This window comes from Rhea pennata, chromosome 28, assembly GCF_028389875.1.
Source record: "Rhea pennata isolate bPtePen1 chromosome 28, bPtePen1.pri, whole genome shotgun sequence".
Taxonomy (NCBI): domain Eukaryota; kingdom Metazoa; phylum Chordata; class Aves; order Rheiformes; family Rheidae; genus Rhea; species Rhea pennata.
In genome coordinates this window covers 1468434-1488837 of record NC_084690.1, presented here as the reverse complement: position 1 = coordinate 1488837, position 20404 = coordinate 1468434, and the positions used below count along the sequence as shown (strand labels likewise).

General features: G+C 48.6%; 1 protein-coding gene across 11 annotated transcripts; it reads right to left on the bottom strand.

Annotated features, from left to right (window-relative positions):
* Positions 1–1316: 1316 nt before the first annotated feature.
* On the bottom strand, positions 1317–20053 carry MXD1 (MAX dimerization protein 1). Of its 11 annotated transcripts, none has more exons than XR_009960908.1 (7): positions 19873–20053; positions 19651–19756; positions 13498–13527; positions 8374–8488; positions 6320–6479; positions 4748–6221; positions 1317–2848 (listed from the first exon to the last, which is right to left on the bottom strand). XR_009960908.1 is itself a non-coding variant. In XM_062596710.1 (6 exons), the coding sequence occupies exons 1-6, from the start codon at positions 19949–19951 to the stop codon at positions 6034–6036; spliced, it is 678 nt and encodes a 225-aa protein (XP_062452694.1). In that variant the 5' UTR covers positions 19952–20053; the 3' UTR covers positions 3373–6033. The 11 variants fall into 11 exon arrangements, 1 of the variants encoding a protein (XP_062452694.1); XR_009960909.1 differs by having other exon boundaries at positions 1317–2843; XR_009960915.1 differs by having other exon boundaries at positions 1318–2848; positions 5066–6221.
* Between the last annotated feature and the right edge of the window lie 351 nt (positions 20054–20404).

Here is a 20404-nt window from a genome sequence, read left to right as displayed (position 1 = left end):
GGTGGGGGCGGGGGGGGGGGGGGCTGGTGGGGCCAGGAGGGGCTGGCAGGCGCAGGCCAGTGGCTACGGGCTGCAGTAGACGGAGCCTCTGTGCGGAGGCCTGGTTGTCTGCAGGGAGCCGCGGCCGCCCTGCACGGGCTGAGCACGCCGCACTCAGCACCCCGGGGCGACAGCCTTGGCCCCTGGGGTCCCCGGCTTCGGCGGGGTAGGGCTGGACAGACAAATGGACACCCCCCCCCCAAAAAAAAAAAAAAAAAAAAAAAAAAAAAAAACAGCTTCTGCAAAAGCTGCTGATGCTGCTGGGCCCTCGCCGCCTCCTCTCCCGCGCCGGGTTTCTGCCCAGCTGAGCGCTGCACCATCAGGACTCGACGGCCCTGGCACCGTTGGGCTCTGCCCTTCCCAGGGAAATGAATTCACCGGGGAATAACCTCGACCCGGGCCCGGAGCTGCCGGAGCCATTCTGCAAGAAGGCGCGTGGCAGTGCAGCTTCCGCCCGCTTGGGCAAGGCCAGGGCCGCGGTTAGGCAAGCGGGAAACGGAGGTTTAACCCCCGGGGCCGGGGCAGCGCGGGGGGGGGGTCCCACGGCCCTGCCTGCCCGCAACAGCCCGGCTGCTCTTTCAACATCTGCGGCTCCCGTCGGCGCCAGAAAGCAGCGCCTCCGCCGCAGGGCGTTGGGTGCAGAAACGGGGGGGGGCGGAAGTTACGGAGAAGCCTCGTGCTCGGAAAGCCGCCGCTCCCCCTTCCCGGAGGGAGGGCGAAGGCCCGGCACGCGCGGCCAGGCTCCGGGGCTCCCAGCCGCGCTCCCGCGGAGGCTGCCGCAGACCCAGAGCAAGGGGGGGCCGCAGCCCGGAAACCCCCGCCGCGGCCCACGTTCGCCGGGAGCCGGCCATGGGGGCGGCGCGCGCCAGCCGCCCCACCCTCCCCGCCCCGGCTCCCTTCTGGAGGTTTTATTTGTGGTGGTGCTTTAAAGCAAAAACGGGGTTGCAGGGCACCAGGGGCCCCACGGGCCGCTGATCCCGGGGGCCGAGCGTCCAAAGGCGCCGGGAAATCCCTCGGGACTCGCCCCTCAGGGCCGCTTTTCTCACTGGCTTTTGGGCGAAGGCCTTTGCGGGGGCAGGCAGCCAGGGCGATGGTTTCGGCCCCGCTCGTCCGGACACGGCAAACCTTCGCCCTGGCACCCTTCCCCGCTTCCTTATCGGCACCGTTTTGATTGCCGCTCACTCGAGCGGCCAGCGGACGGCGAGACGGGAGACGCCCCCGGGCGCTCACTGCTCCGTTGGGAAGGCGGCCGGCAGGACACGCTTCTCTTTCTTTTTTTAATAATGAAATAATTTATTTTCTAACAGTCAAACAATACAGAAGTATACATATACACAGCAAGGTCTTCTAAAACATGTAGTTTCTAAAAATGCATGTGCTAACTGTAATAAAAAGCACCATTATATGGTCTTGACACAGGATTTATAATGATGTGGTATTTACATTAGGAACTGAACATCTGGAAACAGAATTCATATTCTCCCATCTGCCGCTCCCCCGTTTAGTCCGTGTTTATTATTCGGAAGACTGCCAAAAATAAAGCCAACGGTTCAACAGCGAACAGCACCGACTCGAGCGAGCGAGACGAGCGAGTTTGGTTCTCGCGTCAATGTGGAAGCAAAGAAAAAAAGAAAAAAAAAAAAGCACAAGTAAAACTGATATTAAAAAAAAATCCAGACTGATTCAAGGTTCGGACGTTTCAGAAGGCTTTTAAGTCACGCAACAGCTACCCAGCAAATAGCAACCGGGAGAGAGACGCCTCTATCGATTTTCTTCTGCCCCGGAGGAAACGGTACGACACAGCTATCGCCGAGGAGCGCGGACGATCGGTTTTATCACGTTCCAGACATTTTGGGAAACCGGCCGTCGCAGAGTCGAAAGGAGGGCGACTACCCGCGCTCGGGACTTCTCCTTCCACCGCCCAGACATCTACGCAGCTAGCTATTCACAGAGCTGTTGTACGAGTTTAATGGTTCAACCACGCTTGGGAATCGGGTACCTGTTTCTACTAGCAGACAGTTGGAAAAGAAAAAAAAACCCACAGCTTTCGGGTCAAGCAGCAATAAAAACAAGCAACAGCAAAATAACACTTTCAGGGGAGCAAACATGTAGCTTGGCAAAAGCAGAATTCTTCCCAATACAGTACAGTGTCAAAACCTGAAATCTGTTACAAAAAAGGGGCAGAACTGGAAGGCAAAGCCCTGACACATTGCTACACGGCATTTCGGACGCCCCTTTCTGCCCGCCCGGCGGGGCTGGAGGAGGGCAGGAAAGGCCCCGCCGGCCGCCGCGTGGCGTCGCGAGGCTCCGTCCTGGCCCCTTCGGCGCGCGGCCCCGGCCGAGGAGCGAAGCCGCGCGGGGCCGGGGCGCGCTCCGCTTTCGGAGCCGGGGCCGTAGAGGCCGCTGCGCTACGACGGCGAGCGGCAGAGCGCGGCCTGCTAATGCCCGGCGCTCCGGAGAGCTCCTCACGAGGGAGCCGCTCAGAAAGTGCTCTTTGAGTTTATACGAGAAACTCATACTAGCCACGACCCTGGGAATTCGTGACGCGCGACTATCAGCACCTCGACGAGTCGAAAGCTCGGCTTCGCACGCGAGTTCGATTCCGGGCGCTCAACGCTCAGCAAAAAGCTCGCCAGGAACAAGCAATACTTTCGGCATTTGAGACGGACGATCATTAACACACAAGTTACTGCGATTGTGATTTCTCTGCTCTGATTAAGTGCAAGAGCGTCCGCTTTCTCTTCCGGACGAGCACGTGCCTGGTTTCACCATCTGTACTGCGACCCCGGACAGCATTTTATGATCTGCCCTCCACAAAGGAAAAAAAAAATAAAGAAAGAAAAAAAAGAAGGGAAAAAAAGGGAAAAAAAGGCGTGTTTTATACTCACACACATCTGTGCAACTATCAATCGTAAACTTGGGGTATATGAGTTGCTCCTCACTCCCCCTTTATAACAATCTACAAAAATTTAATTTCTGCAGCTTATTTCTTAATAATGCTGGTGGATCAGTGAATTCGAGAAAAAGGCTGGCAAAACAGAGAACAGTGCTACCATTTCTGCAACCTCAGGAGTAGACGACTCGGCTGCCCGGGGCAGGGCTCGCTGGCCGATAAGGAAGGACCTAGAGAGACCCGAAGCTGCCAGAGATGGTCCCGGTCAAAACAGCCAAGGCCCGAGAGCCCCGAGCAGCAGAATGTACTCCCCCTGCCTAGTTTTGGAAAAAACACCATATTTACCCTTGTGTCAGTTTGACATTAGTGCATCATTTTCAAAAGTTCAAAATTTTCTATGCCATCGAGATTGAGAGGACCACATCCAAACAGTGCAAAGGTCAAATAATTACTGGTTTATATCGGGACAAAAACCACACAATATTTCACCAAAAAAAGAATGCAGTTAACTCAAAAAGGCACAACAATAAAAAACAAAAACACAGAGTCGAAACCTTAAGACTTGGTACGTCTAAATAAAAAACAAACTACGCAATTTTGTAACTCTAATTTACCCCTCTGATGCTTTCCAAAAGTCTAAAGTTACTTTCACCTTGAAAAAGGTAGCAATATCTGCAACTCTAGGTTTGGAGTCGTGAGGCAGTTTATGCAACACTCGGAACAAAAAAGCTGGAGAGGTCTCTCAAGCAAAAATGTATTGGAGCAAAGGACCTCAAAGTGCAGATATTCAACTCTTCTTTTCTTTTTTCTTTATATATATATATTTTTTAAGTTTACAGGGTTTGAGCTAGCTCTCTGAAGATTCTCTGCTCGGACTCAGGAAGCAGGCGTACAAATGCAAAAGGCATACGAGTTGTAGTTCAGTGCAAATATGCTGGACATCTGAAAATTCCAGCTGTTTAAAAAAAATCCTTTTTTTTCTTCGTTTAAAACATAGCACACACAAAAAGAGAATACACTTTGGAGATTTTAGCAATCCACTAGCCCCATCTCCCATCCACTTGCTTTTCAAAGAGTTCAAATGATCCAAAAATAGCTTAAGGATACATTAAAAAAAAAAGTTTTATATAGTTCATTCATTTGCACTTTACAGAGTGTCTTAGTGGCATTTGGCAGCTTGACTAGTGAAGTCCTAGAAATTGCATTTTTTTAAAATTAAGTTTTAAAGACTGCAGGCAAGTACGAAAGCCTGTTTTTGTTGCCTATCACTAAATAAGCTACATAGCCCTTTAATAGTAAAGTTGCTTTTAGCTGAATGGTAGGGCCTCTCTGGTCACCTTGTGCAAGTTGGTCGTATTACTGGAATCAGGCGTTTAATATTCACTGCGAAAGGTTTGCCAAGTGGGCTGAATATAAAGACCTTAAAATGTTTCAAGCAAAAAGGACCGAAGAAATCTATATATCTGAGTTAGCAGACCGCTACGTACAAAGTTTCCAGAACATCTATAAAAGCACAAAGTCATAAGAATGTATCTCCATTACATTAGTTTCATATAAAATGAATAAATACTATTTATAGATCATGTGTTTTATGTACATTTACATGTGCTCTAGTTAGCTTAAATCAAAGTGTTGCAAGGTTTGAAACCACAGCTTTGGGGGGAGGGGAAGAGTGTTTTGTTTTCTGTCTCCCCCCTAAAAGGTGGCAACCAAAATCCTTAGGGAACCAATTTTAGAGTGCCTAAAAATAACTCAACCAGCTGAAGAAGTGCTTAAATGCCAGTAACACTCTACTGAATAACTGTAGTAACTTACTGTTAAGCAACATTCTGTAAAACGTGCCCTTCTCAATCACCAACAGCCAAAGGTAGCACAGCTACCCTCATCACTCAGTTATTGCTAACTTTTGCGTAACAGATTTGAAGAGGACCAAGCATCGCTTCTATAAAACAAATGAGGCATAATTATTTTTGTGCTAAAGGGATTGAGATAATCTTTGTTCATCTCTCTGAGGTAGAAAAAATTTGTCCCAGAGACAAGATGCATGAACGAGCTTCTAGGAAAACTTGCCTAGAACAGTAATATGCAGCTGTAATGCATGAGGTCATAAATTGCACAGGAGAAGTATAGTACCATTTGGTTTTAGGTATTAAAGAAACTTTTGAGATGTGTACAAACTGAAGACGTCCTCTCAAAGGCTCTGCAAGAGGAGGAGCAGGAGCTCCCTCGCCAAGGTCCTGCAGCCCGGTCTCGCAGGGAGAAGTGCCTTGCATTCTGCAGAGGGTGCTCAAAACCTCCCGAGACGGGTCCCCGCAGCCCTGCTGTCGTCAGAACTCCCACTGCTTCTCGGCGGTTGCTAACGCAAGAGCGGCCTTCGCAGGATCTCTCCTGCTTTCCCACCGCGGCCTTCAAAAACCAGTAGGAGCTGTAGTAAGACAGCAGGACTGGGCCAAAGGTTATACGGTTACGCTAATACCCTGAATATTTAGAGATAAGTCCTCAAATTAACGCTCCAGCATTTCACAGTGCAATTATCGCGCACGCCGAAGACGTGACATGGCTGAAATGCTCCGCGCACCGCTCTCAGACTTCCCTCCACCCACTGCCAGATCTAAACTAAATATTAGATTGGTTCTCCCTTCAGAGCATTGCCCAGACAGGTTACCTTTGGGCCCTATTTCTGATCATTAGATACATTACGTTGCTAGGCAAATACAAAGCAGATCTAGAATATCAGGCACTAACAGCAAGCCAAAAAGAAAAAGAAAGAAAGAAAGAAAAGAAGTAGAGGCTTTTTTAGGTCGCTGTTACTGCTAAAATATTCTCGGGCGCTTCAAAATTTGGTTGGAATGTACAGTCTCACAGAGATGAGTTTACTGACAGGAAGAGAAGCTAGTGGATGCAATCAGATGTGTGCTCCAGAGAGTAGCTTGTAACCCACAACCCTATGCACTGTTTTGGGACTTAGGCAAAGCTGACTTCAATGATGTCGGTGGTACGTTAGATTTACGTGCAAGAGAATTGTGGGACGGTCCAATACACTACCTAACGAGATCCAACAGGGAAACAGCAACGCGTGAAACGGCTACAGGAGTTGCTTCTTATAGACCGAGACAAGGCTTGTGATTGCTCTGTGACTTCAATCTCTTGACACCCGAGCTGGAATAGCCTTCGTCGCTGCAGACGCTCTGCAGGCTTCCCCTTTCATCCGAATCGCTCAGACCGCTGCTGCTCCAGTCTAGGTCTGCAGGTAGGCAGTCTGTGCTCTCGACATCCACATCAATCTCTTCTGTAAGCAGAAAGATCAGCGTTACAGCATTGCCAGCGAGACCTCGAAACGCATTTTGGTGACGAGCACACGGCCCCTCCCCAGCCAAAGAGCCTCACCTCTGTCAGAGTCCGAGCGCTCCGAGGAAACTGTAGATCCTATACTGTCCATTCTTATTCTTTCTATGCCCAGTTTCTCCAGCTGCCTTTTCAGATGCCTCTGTTCCCGCTGCAGCTGGTCTATTTGGTGTACTGCTTTTCTGTCATATTCTTCAAGCTTCTGCAGGTTGAGAAATAAGGCACCGTTAGCTTCTCTGCCTATTGCAGGCTGAGGCCTACATTTTTCCAGCTCAGCCTTCTAAACATCCAGTCTAGCTTCCAGGGGCATGCACCCAGCACAAACAACTGAAAATCGTTTTCTTTTATGTTATCTAAATACGATTCCTGTTAACTAATGAAGGGTATCCAGGCCTAGACTCAGTACGTTAAGCAGGTGAGTTAGAGTTGTGATGAGCCAGTGCAAGGGCAGGAGGGAAATCACAAGAGCAATTGAAGCGTGCCAGGCAATCGGAGAGATTTGTGCAGACAGCTTTTCAAGCCTCCGAGTAACGAACTTATTGCAGGAAGAAACTCAAACCCTTCAGACTTCCTAGAAATCCACAGTTTTTCATGGCTTGGTAACTTGAGCATTTGCTCAGATCTGTGCTCTTTGCACTGCAACAGCTTCAAATCATTTCAGACTTCAGTCACCAAGGTGGCTGCCAGCAGATACCCTACAACTGTTTTTCTAGGGGACCCAACACCCGTACTTGAATGAGCACCGTTTACCGGCAAAACCTCTCTACGCTTCGCTTCTCTTTCAAACATGGTTGTCCCCTACGTAACACATTGTTTTCTGCTCCTGTGTTTGCAAGACAGACAGCAAAACCCCCGTACGAACAAACATCCCATCCCAAACGCCTTACGCGCTGACTGCTCGCCTGGCCGCACGCAAACTCCAAGTGCGATGGACGTTTAAAAGGCAGCTCCTCACACACCACGAACACCGAAAGCCGCTCACGCACATACACGAGTTTCACCCTCGCACAAAATCAGATCAGGGTCCTCCACTGCAGAGCAGTGTCTGCCCCAGAGAGCCAGCATCGGAACCAGATCTCAGAGACTCGTTAAAGACTAAACTGCTGCTGAATCGTATTTACACCAAGACCACTGGAGAAGACGCGCAAATGATGCTTCCCCCTCCAAGCAGCTTACATGCTGCTAGACTGGAACTGGCCCAATCCTATTTTTATATATTCCGAGTCTTTGATAGCTAGCTATTTGTGAGCACTCTGAGGCCAGAGCTCTTCCTCAACACCACCGCTTTTATCTTTTGGTTCATAAAACTCTAAATATACTCAGTAAAGAGAGTTTCGTCTATCCCAAGTTAACATTAACTTCTTTTCCCAAAGAAAGTCACAAGAAAGGAAAGCAGTAAAGTAGTAAATATTCCTCAGCTAGAAAAAAACGAAACAAACAAACAAAAAAAACCACACAGAAAAAGAACAGGAAACTTCCCCAAATTATTCCATTTTTGATCAGCCAGTACTTTGAACATGCCCCTTTCCTAAGGCCTCTAGGCAACGCTGCAGTGTACATAAAATAAAACACCCAAATTAGGCTTTAAAGAACAGTGGCAGGCATCTGTAAGCCCGCCTGTAAGGAGAAGCCTCGGTGGTTGCACAAACTCGCTACATCGACCGCTGACACTAACTGCGAGAAAGACAATACCGACCTTTGACAACACCAGCCTAAGTCAGTACTTCCATAACAATGTCTTGACCCAGCTGCTCGCTTTTCCTTTTCCAAGGATCAAGACGCACTGAAACCCGTACAGCAGCACTGCTGATGAAACCTGGCACTCATTAACGGGAACAACGCCGAACGCTGACGGCTACAGCGGGCGCCAAACTAAAGGTCTGGGGATGTTCCGGCCTAAGAGCGTGAGGATTGCAAGGATTTCACTTTCTTGAGCCTTGAACCCTTGGGGCTCTATCACAACCCTCCGGCGGGGCAGTTTGGCAACTTCCCTCAACAAAGCGGAACTTCATTTGCACCTTTTTTGTGTATCTCAGAGGTTCCCAAAGCAGATCCACTCAGTGACATTTCCCACAACGAAACGAACTCAGACTCACCTTTATGTGCAATTTAGCTTTTTTTAGTAAACTCAGCGTAGTATGTCTACTGGATTCAGGACCAAGTGGTACCAGCCCTTTCAGCTTTTCCAAACACAATCGCAGATGGGCACGCCTATAAAAGAAGCAGAGTTCACATAACATGTTAAACAGTGTTTGCAATGCACTTATCTGAACATTTAGCATCTGCAAGCAGCTACGGGAAAGATAATCAGGGCATTTATCATCTAAGCCATACAGTACATAACAACAGCAGTTGGCCATCTATGTTAGGATTTATTCCTCTGCATTTTCCTCTGGCATAATACCTGATGCCTTTCCACCCTCTGGGTTATTAAACCGCTCCAAGATCAGATCTTTAAAGCCACTGCCACCCAGAAACAGAGGAACTTCTTCCAAACCACTCTATCAACACAGCCTCAAAAGACTACAGATTCTGGCAAATACACAACAGCCAATTAAGTCAGGCGTACTATCTGCCTCTTCTTCCTTCCCAGTGGACGTCGCTGCCCCAAGGCATGCGATTCACTCGCAAACCCACTCCTGAAACACCGTGAGCGTCAGCTCCGGGCACCTCAGACAAGCCTGCGCCTCAGGCAAAGCTCACGGCATCTCAACTAACACATCTGGAGACCTGTTGAGGAAAAAAAAGAAGTCCCTTCCCAACCGCCGCTTCCCCCCCCCCCCCCATCCCCACAAAACACAAAGTAGCCAATGCAGGTTACTTTTCATGGACTTTTAAAAAGCGTTTTGGAGACCTGTTTCTTCTCACTTTGAACTTCTGTGAGCTACCAGCGCTTCGCTCAGCGCAGTCTTTCCCTCTGCAGCAGAAGACAGACTCCAGGCCAAGCAGAGCCTTGCTCTGCGAGTTAACTAGTCAATTCTACTGCAACGAAACAGGAAAAGAGGGGTTTTATTATACTGGCACCTGATGCTATTGTTTTCAGCGAATTTATGGTGCTCAGCACTTGCGAACAGTTTGTACAAAACATTACCGTTCCAAGAACTTGTTTACATCATATACCTCCACTGAGAATTCAAGATCAAAAAGAACACTGTTTCCAAATTCATTAGCTACATAAAAGCCTTTAAATCAGATCTCTTTGATACCAAACTTACTGGTCCGGTAGGCTGAGAGGGCTACTTCTGTACAGAGGGAGAAAACAGCAGCCAGAAGAAAAAAAGGTAGGTTGGAATACTGCATTTTGGCTTACAGCCATAAAAAACAACCAGGCTGAAAAATTTCTGGAAAGGAGGAATGTGCCAGAAATACTTTTTAGAGCACACAAATTCCATTAATCTACTCAGTCCATCATTTTACAGGTGCTGCAGAATTTATGCCAAACTAACAACAAGGTTTAAATGCAAGCAGTCTTTTACTAGGAACTGGGAAAAGCAGCACGATTAAATACATCTTTGAGATAACGGCCGTTTCAAGAGATGGATCTGCAGACAGTTGGGTTGGACAATACCAGTGTGCATCACACAGGGTCGCACGTTTTTCTGGTTGAGTTATGGAAGCAAGGAAAGCTCTGGGAGTGCTAAAACTGACCTACAGTCAATACACGCTTTTCCCCGTCAAAGTGAACAGCACTAAGCAAACAGATTCCTTGGAATAGCTATTTTTCACAGCTTTGAGTGCTGCAACGATTCCAGAGTTCTTGCACAGTCAGAAAACGTCTGGGATCTACCCAGTTGCCCGGGCCTGATTTTTCAGAAGCTTCACACACCCACAGTTCCTGCAGCCTCTTTCCCGGAGCTGTGGACGAGCAGGACTTCTGCAAAACAAGCCAGACATTGCTGGCGTTATACCTCACCAAAAAGCCCGGCTCTGGCCAGCAGCGAGAGCTGCTGCGAATCGCACCAAAAAAAGCACACCAGCAACTTCTGGATTGTCAGTGTGCAGCTGACAAGGAATTGCTGAAGGCCTGTTTCAACTTTTGGGGTAATGATACGCTCTTTGGGTTTTTTCCTCCCCCTCCTGAAAAAGCTTCACCCCACGATACTTTTTTGCCTCTGTTCGGCTGGCAGATGAAACAGTCCATATCGGTATTACGCAGCTGTAAAGGGACGGCATCCTTTCAAGCACTTCCTTTTTCTATTTTTAGTAGGAATTGGCCAGTTTCAGATCAATTGCCTTGGCACTTGCAGCTCCATTCAAAATAAGAGCCTCACTGAGCCAACCGGGGCCCTTATCGGCGCTACGCTGGCCAGCGACCCCAGCGCAGAAGCCTCCTAGCACTCCCTCAATCAATGGCTTGCGACGCAAGACGTGCATCGTTCGTATGCCTTAATACGTAAGCTAATGCTTTACTGCTTTCATAGAACTGTTGGACGTAGGAATGAAATTATGGATCCACAAGGAAATCCTTTCACCCGTGGACAACGGTGATACTCCCAACACGGGCAAGGTTTTTCTAATGCTCAGCACTCCTGCCCCAATATTTAGGTCACATTATTAGGCACTGGTTGCAACACCTGTCTTTGAAATATCTAATTGACACAGGCAGCAGCAAATTGAGATTTTGCAACTACCTGCCTATCTTGTTTTGTGCACCCTACAAGTAAACAGCGATTTGCCCACACAAAGTACCTCCTGAGTTACAATGCAAAGAAAGCACGTGGTCTTGGCCGTTAGGGTAAAACCTGAACGCTGACAGGTTCAAAGACGAACCTTTGCAAAGATTATTTTCAATAGGAGGGGTAAGATCTTATTGGAGCTGCGTAGACCTGTCCAACCGTGCCTGGCAGAGTTCGAAGTGATCCATCCGCAAGATCTGAGGATAAGGAGACAGCACAACCGTGCTCTACAAGAGTGAAAACAACAAAACCGAAATTCAAAGCTAATTCTGTTACAAAGACGGCCCTGCAATGCAGGGTGTTCTTACAATAAAAATAAAACCCAAAATCCACTTGCAGAGGTTGTGCTTTGATGTTAAAACTGAGATTGGACATATGAACACACATAATGGTGGAAAATGCAGAAGTAGCCCCTTCAGCTTTGCCAACACTGAGCAATTTTCTGGATTACGCAATGCAAACTCTGAAGTAAAAAAATTCAGTTTCCACTTCAAAGTTTTACAGCATAAGCTGGCTTATACAAAAGCAGATTTTTGCCATGTTTTAACTAAATAAAACTGTTGCCACAGTTAAACCCCAGAAGACTCACTGGCCAATTAGAAAAAAAAAAAAGAAAAAAAAGAAAAAAAAAGAAAAAGAAAAGCTCAAAAGATTTGCTTAAGCAACGAATGACCTTTCAAGTCCAACACATGCCAGCCAGACCACTTCATTATGCTAGTGTTCATGCTTAGCAAGATACCATCTATCCATAATTCTCCCTCCAAATACTAAGCTAAACTGGTCCTCATGCCAGCGGAAAAGAAAGCAAGCTTTTGCAGCCTACATCAGCCATGTCTTAAGACTGAGGCCAGGATTCACCAGCTCAACAGCAGCAGGACCGGATTAAGGTATCTGCAACTAGGAGTGAAATAGGAAGAGGCAGATGTTCGCTATGCAGAAATAAGGTATTTTTTTCCAGTTACCCAATTTCAAAGGGCTTAAAATACAGAAGTTTTACTGTAGTTACTTGTGCAACATTATAAACAGGATTTCAACACAGCTCTGGTCTAAACAATGCGGCAACAAGAGGGGTATAATGCATCCTTTGGTAGAGCTTTAAGTACGCTTTAGTTTTTCAGTAAGCAAATGCTAATTTTTTTAAGTCATTTAAAACAAGGAATAAATTGCCCTGTCCTTTTCTCACCCATGTCATTTGGGACTTAGGCATTTCTGCCTCTTAAGATAAAAAACAAACAAGTTCACGGGAGTACTTAAACAGTAACAGACACCATTACGCTGCAATATTTGAGTCAGATCCAAGCCATACAGAGAAAAAGAGAAGCTTATAAAGGATACAAAGCCATCTTTCAACTACACAACAAAGGCCACACCAGTCTGTCTCAAAAAACTAACAGTTAGTTGCATTCTCAGCTCCAATCTTGTACCTACACAAAATATTCCAAAGAGGAACAATTCAGCTGAACTTCAATAGCTCACTAAGGAGAGACATGCAATTTAAACCTTGTAATGGAACATTAAAAAGCCACAGAACAATTAACATGTGCTGGGCTTTCCTATTAATGGAATCTTCCAGTTTCCCATTGCATCCTCCAGCATGCAAAGTTATTTATAGGACTCCTACCCACAGTTAAGGACATGTCTTTGTGCTCTGAAATGTGCACGTACCATCAACTCCAGTCCAGCTCTCTCCTACCCCAAAACAGATACCTCTTTGATCAACCCGATTAGAAAAAAGCTCAGAACCCCTTAGGAAACGCTTCAGCCTCCAACTCTTCACTCCTTTGATAAGAGCACACCTACAACTTCAGCCTTTGTCTTGAGAAATGAGCTTGCAGTTAAGGGAACAGCTTTCAAGATTCTACAAATGCATCATTTCAGGCAGTTTAGGAACTGCTACATGCTGCAAAGCCAGACCAAAGCTGCCATCCTTGTTCAGGCAAAGGAGCTGCTCACAGCAGTAAATGGGCGAAGGCTGGCTTGTGCTGGGGATGCCCACACAACATGCGAGCAACTCTCCTGTGGGCCAGTGCAATAGACTGCCTCCCCCGTGGACAAAGACTCCCTCCCTGAAACAGGAGATGGGTATCACCCACAGCGATGAACACTCTGCATTCAGAAGTTCAGCACTGGGACAAAGAGAGGCACATTCCTCAGAGTTTCACAAACCTGAACTTGCACGGAGGCTAGATAAACGGCATTCCCATCCGCTTATTACATAGTTGTTCTAGCGGTCGGAGACAGGAAACACTTCCAGTCGGAGCACTCGTGCTAAGTGACGCGATACGTCGCCCGCCCGCTCCTGCGGCTGCCTTACCCAGCTGCCCCTTTCCTTCCCTCTTGCTTCCTCTCCTCTACTCCAACGCTGCCTCAGTTCCCCGAGCTCAGATTCCCAAACCATGCTTAGAGCACGACTTTTAGACCAGGACACAGAGCGTGCACTTGCAATGACTTCTCCCATGGGAAGCAGACCCAGGTGACCCCTGCCTAGGCTGAAAAAGAACACATTCACTCAAACAAAAATCCTAACAGATCTCAAGCACTCACCTGTTCTTCTCCATCTCATTGTGTGTTGACCTGAAAAAGAAAGAACAAGTTATTAACTCCTCTGCCATTGGCAAGCCCAGTATGACTACGTATACTGCAATTATGATCAACACACAGCCTTAGTAACCGCTCACTGGAAAAGTTACAAACCTTGGGGGATTTCAAAGAGCTGCTGGGTACCCTGGGGACATCAAAAATGTTGGAAACAACACAGACTGTACACCCAAAGGGCCCGAGCAACGGAAAAGCTGCCAAACAAACGGCAATAAAAGGGCCAGTAAAACCAAGAGACATGATTTTAAAGTGGAGAGACTCAATATTAGAAGCGTTCTGGTTAACGCCAACTATGATTAAAGCAGTTGTATCAGTGTAATGACTCAAGACATCACTCAAGAGAGCCTACATGACCCAAAGCAAATGCTCTCTAGACTTGTGGCAAAGGGTTTAGTGGAGAAGATTAAGCAACAGACCCTTGAGAACCACCACACTCTCAGTGCAAAAGTTCTTATCTCTGAGCAGAAAGAGGAAAATTGCAACATCTTAACACAAACCTGAAACTTAGCCTATTGGAAATAAAGTGCACTTTCATACACCACAGATGCCCTTGAGTGTTAGGCTAACTGCACGTTTTAAAAGACTTCTCTCACTGCGCTCTGCTAGAAACACACAATACAAGAGGAGCCAATTCAGTATCTGCAGCTATTTGCACATAAAGCAAAGAGACGGAGGTTAACAATTCTATGAAATTCAGACGAAAGCTCAAGTGTTACAGGCCACCTTCCGGAAAAACACTGCTTTTCTGAAGGCCGTGTAGCATCTGAACAGGAATCCCAAAACAACCAAGAACGTGCTGCCGCACAACAGCAATAAAACATGGCAAACAGGAGCCCCAAGAGTCGAGGCATCTATATCTGAAGTTCACTTCTGTTGCTGCTGCTCAGGGAACAAAGTTCAGAACTAGGACCTGTTGCTGCCCATGTAGGAAGTGACCATTTCCCTCAGCTCATCTCGCTGCGAAACCGGTGGCAAACTCCCAGGAAGATGACATGGGAACGAAAGTTCCCTGGTCAAACAATCTTTTAGTATTTCACACTTACAGGGGCAAGTGAGACGTGCCAAACATAGCATCAGCCTAGGTTTCAAAGTTAAGTCCATTTGCAAATTATTCTTAAGCTCCTAATTTATTCTAAGCTACAAAAGGGCAAAAAACCAAGTTGCTACTCGCTTCCTCTCAGTGAGAACGAAGGACATCTAGAAAAGGCCTCTTTTCACATGACAATAGCGCCGACGCTTAGGTAAGGCCCGCTTGCATGCACGCTCGGGATAAAGAACCGGCTGCACTGTAAGAGCTTCAGAACTTGTTTGCGTTCAAAAAAATTGTTACTACCTGACTGAAAACCTGAAGACGTAAAAAAAACCCGCACACTACTACAATAAAGAAAAGCTGCGTACCAACGCTATCTGACCCATCCCGAGTCTCACCTGCAGATCGCTAGCTTCCACTACGCTTCCTACAGGCCCTGACACTGAAGGAGTTTACTACAAAAACAAGCAATGCCACAAACTCGTGAGCTGAAGACACTCGCTGGCCACATCGGGGGTATCCCTAGCAGCACTACTCTTAGCAACTTTGTCAGCAGTATTTCACAAAAGGTCAGCCATTGTTTAGGAAGCCATCACAGCCCTCCTCCCCCATCTTTCTAATGAGATTAATCTTAACATGGCTCCTTTTGTTTGCTTTCTGGTCGCATTGTTTAAAGCAATCTGCTCTGAAAAGCCAGCATCCAGCTTCCAGACAATTTCAAAAAGTCCAAAGACATTTGATTCCAATTGAGATTGAAAGGTCCGTATTTCTTCACAGACCATTTAAACGGATGCACATTATTCTGACATATAATGGAACAGCAAGTTCTTCCTACCAGAGCATCTGTAAACAGCTAAGAAGAAAGACTTGGGCTCTCTGCTCCCAGGGGCTTCTCCATTAAACTTTTCCATATAAAGAAGTTCCATTTTTAAAACTGAATCCTTCACCACATCCCAGTTACAAGCACTTACAAGCCTCAAGCTCATGCAAGCCAACATACTGTAACAAACCTGCGCTTTACTACTAGCCCAAAGATAAAAAAGCCAAACACCTTGTAAGTGTTTTGACAGATATGAGGATCCCTGCAAGCAGGAAGCTTTTATTAATAAATTCATTCTCTCTTTAGTAACTTTGTTTCGCAGTCCTGATTAGTACTTTTTCTTTGCACGGACAATTATTAATATTTCAAAAAATTTATATTAGTTGGTGAATTACATTTTTAGAACATAAAGACCTCTACTGGTTTAACAATCCCTATGCGAGATGCCTATCTCTCACCCTAAGTTCTTTGTAAAGAAAAAGCCCCACATAAACAACTCGACCAAATGTCGAAGACCCATATGCAGTAACCGCTTGGACTGTGGTATTTTGTTCAGGGGTTCCCCAGTAGCTTTTACAATTTCCAGCTTTAATCACATTTGCAGTAGTCAAACATCCATGCAGAACACAGGAACAGCTCTTGCTCTCACTCTCTTCTACAAGGGAAACGTGTAATTGGCTTGTCTAGAAAAGCATTACCATGCTCCCGGGAACAGCAGCGTGGCAGGATTTCCACTACCGAGACGCAGGCTCGGCCACGCTCACGACACTGTGACAGCTCTCCACGCCCTGACTTACTGCTCCAAACTTAACGTGCAGCTGCACAGAGGGTCCTCAGCTTTGCCCCTTGGTAGACAGACCACACTACTGTGTACTGTCAGACCCATTTCTGAACACCTCCATATGTATGGAGGAGCCAGTAACGCTTCATACTAACTGAAACCTAGAACACGAGCCTCAGGATCTGCCGCACCGTCAGCGTGACTTTCGAAACTTGATCTTTTCTCCTTCAGACCATAACAAAAGAAAAAAGTAACTGCCAAAACGGTAATTACCAATTCTCTTTTTAATACAACCCAGAAATTAGTTCTGCCGCTATGATTCGCCATACGAAACGTTAAAATGGAAAAGCAGCTTAAAGTCCTATCTTTCAGAAAGGAAATTCGGAGCATCTCCAGGTGCTACGCACGCTGCAAGTTTGCTCAGACCACCTTTCAGCATTCTGTATTTCCATTTAAAGCGCTCAGCTCCGTGAAGAGTCTGCTTATCGCCCAGAGACAAAAAGAGCTAAACTAGCTTCCACTGTGGTAATGGGAACCCAGCAGCCTTTAAACAGCTGCTCAGGAGAAAACGGGAACACCCCAGCTTTAGGAAACAGCAAGAAACACGGTACAAAAAAATGACTTGTCCCTGTCACGTACGAGGCGTTCTGGGCAGTATCTGTTGTTACAGGCACTATCAAAGGTCAATTGCTACTATGTAATACGGACGAAATTGTTCAGAACAAGGAAAATGTGACATATCTAGTGACAGAGCAAAGTTGCTCCTCCCTAGACAAACAGTTAAAAATGGACCAATAAGAAACAAAACGATCTGCCCACAGATGACGTTTCAAGATGAACCTGCTCCGACTTCATTCTGCATTGAAGTTTCTCTCCTAGTTGCGTTTTCGTTTGCGAGCCACTTGATATGTGCTTATTTGCACAAAGGTGGCTCTCCAGAGTCAGCCTTAGTCACCAGGAAAACACCACTCCTGAAAAAAAAACAGTCGATAACTATCTCTACAATGTAGAGGTGATTTTAATATTACTAAAGTGACAGAAAAAGCTAACAGATGATGAAAAAAAAGCCATTGTTATTTTGGGGGCATATGTGATCAAAGTTACGCTCAAATCTTTCGCTAGCAACTTCCATTTGCCAAGAAAAATCCTTCTGGTGAATGTTAATACATATAGGAGCCCGGGGCCACAACTTTACCCCTGCTCAAGCTAACAGAATATCCTTAGTCTACCTCTCTGTCCTCTGAACAGTTTCAGAGCACTGACTCCAGGTTACAATTTTAATTCCTAAGGAATACAAGGCTAAGCTTATGCTGAAAAGACAATCCACAACTATCAAAACTCAAGATCACCCCAGAGGCTGGCACATAAGCCTGCAACAAGACAAACAGAAAGTTAACGCAGCCCTTGCCGGCTGCATTCCACCTCAGCCTTGTTTGTCTACCACATGCATCACACCACGTATCAATCTTCAACCGCCAACCACAGAGCTGAGCAGGCTGAGTTAAAAACAGACCTTTAACTGCAAACTTCCTGGTTTCTGCTAGCTTGTATCATAACACAAGCATTCCCCATGAGGTAGTAGTTTCTGTTTTACAAAACAGAAGAGCAAGCAAATAAAACGAAACATGGGAGCGTTTAATTCACAGGCCTTCGAGGTGTAATTAAATACTCCCCTAAAAAAACAGTCTAGCAGAACTTTCTTGTACAAAACAACCTGTTTGCTTAGATTCAACTTGAACTTGGACAACGTAAGTCTCGGCAGTAGACAGCACATGGAGCTGTTACCCGAGTACTCAATCGTTTAGCTTTTTAGTATCCCAAGGACTGGATGAACATTTACATGAGAGATTAATGATCTGCTTCAAGACTTCAGACAGATTTCAAGGAGGATAACGAAGGCATACCATCAAACAAAAGCAGCACTAGAACATTTAATCTAAGTATCAAACAAAAACCAGGCAGTTTTCTGCACTAAGCCAAAATAATATTTAAAAAATCCTGCTTTAATTAAGAACACCACTCATAAACTCAGATCCATTTAACTTCCAAAGCTGCGGTAAGACACTGCTTTTATAAGCCTCAAAGAAAAAGCCCAGCTCTCACGTTCCCTTCAGAAAGGCCACTCGCCACGTCACATGATTACAAGTTTCAGAGCCAAGTTTGCCCAAGACGGGCGGCTCCAGCGGCTCCCCTCCAGGCTACTCCGAGGGACGACCCACCCCTTAAAAGCTCTCCCTCTCCCGGGCATCCTCGCAGCACCGCACGGGCACGGCGGAAATGCACAGACACCTCCTTGGGGCCAACGCAGCTCACCCGAGTGCCTGCACTGCCTGCGAGAAGCCGAGGGTCACTGAGGGTCGCTGACAGTAATCGTCTGGAGGCACGCATTAAAAAAGGCACAACCGGGTGGGGGAGCTTCGGCTCGTCAGGAGCAGCTGCTTTCTCCAAGACCTCCTGTAGGGTCTCCTAGGCTGCCTGGCACCCCGCAATGGTGGTTTTGCTGGACCACCAGGCACCTCTGACAGCAGGGTCTCCCAGGCCGGCCAGGTGCCCCGTGACACTGTTTCTGCTGGACCACCGGCCACCCTCTGACAGCAGGGTCTCCAGGCCTGCCAAGTACCTGATGATGGTGGTTTTGTTGGACCAATAAGCACCCTCTGACAGCAAGATCTCCCAGGCCAGCCAGGTGTCCCATGACACTGTTTCTACTGGACCACCAGCCACCCTCTGACAGCAGGGTCTCCAGGCCTGTCAAGTACCTAATGATGGTGGTTTTGTTGGACCACTGGCCACCCTCTGACAGCAGGGTCTCCCAGGCCAGCTGGGCACCCCATGACACCGTTTTTGTTGGACCACCGGCCACCCTCTGACAGCAGGGTCTCCAGGTCTGTCAAGTACCTGATGATGGTGGTTTTGTTGGACCACCAAGCACCCTCTGACAGCAGGGTCTCCCAGGCCGGCCAGGTGCCCCATAACACTGTTTTTGTTGGGCCACCAGCCACCCTCTGACAGCAGGGTCTCCAGGCCTGTCAGGTACCTGATGATGGCAGTTTTGTTGGACCACCAAGCACCCTCTGACAGCAGGGTCTCCAGGCCTGTCAGGTACCTGATGATGGCAGTTTTGTTGGACCACCAAGCACCCTCTGACAGCAGGGTCTCCAGGTCTGTCAGGTACCTGATGATGGCGGTTTTGTTGGACCACCAAGCACCCTCTGACAGCAGGGTCTCCCAGGCCAGCCGGGCACCCCGTGACACTGTTTCTGCAGGACCACCAGACAACCAGGGCTTCCGGGACCTGCCAGTCGGTGAACGCCAGTACCGGCAGCAGGGCCGAGGACCCAGGGGCAGCAGCTCCGCGAGACCCCCGAGGCCTGGGTGAGCCCCTGCACCGCCGACACGGCCGCGGCCGGTCCCCGCGGGGCTGTGGCCGCGACGCCCCCCCCTCCACCGCCCGGTAACGGCCGTTACCTGCTGTTGCTACTGCTGCTCTTCTTGGCCTTGGCGCGGCGCCGCAGGGCCTCGCCGTCCTTGCCGCCGCCGTAGGGGAGCAGCGAGGCGTAGCCGTGCTCCGCTTCTGCGGAGACACAACCCCACACACCGCCCCGTCACTGCCGGGCCCGCCGCGCCGCGCCGCCGCCGGCGGCCGCCTGAGGGAAGGGGAGGAGAGGGGGGGGCGGGCGCCGCCGGTACCTCGCTCCCGCCGATCCAGGTACTCGGCCGCCTCCAGCAGCATCTGGATGTTGCCGCCGCCGCCGCGCGCCGCCGCCATCTTGCCGCGCTGTGAGGGAAGGGGGCGCCGCGGGGGGAGGGGGAGGGGGAGCGGCCGCCGCGCGCGAGGGGGGGACGGGAGCGGAGCGCGAGCCGCGGCGCCGCTGTTTATCCGCCCGGCCCGGCCCGCTCCGCCGGCCCCGCCCCGCCGCGCGCCCGTTGGCCCACCGCGCCGCCCCGCCCTCTCATTGGCCACCGCCCCCGCGCGCTCGTTGGTGCGCGCGCCCCCTCGCGCCGCTCCTCATTGGCGGAGATGTGCGGGAGAGGGGGGGGGGGATGAGGGGGGATAGAAGAGGGGCGGGCGGCCCACCGGGCGCCGCGACGCGGAAGGGAGGGAGCTGACCCGCGGAGTCCCCGCCCACTGCCGCCGCCATTGGGCAAGAGCGCCACGCCTTCCCGCTATTGGCTCAGCCCCAAGGGACGCCCCGCCCCTCCCTCCCCACCCACCCCCCCC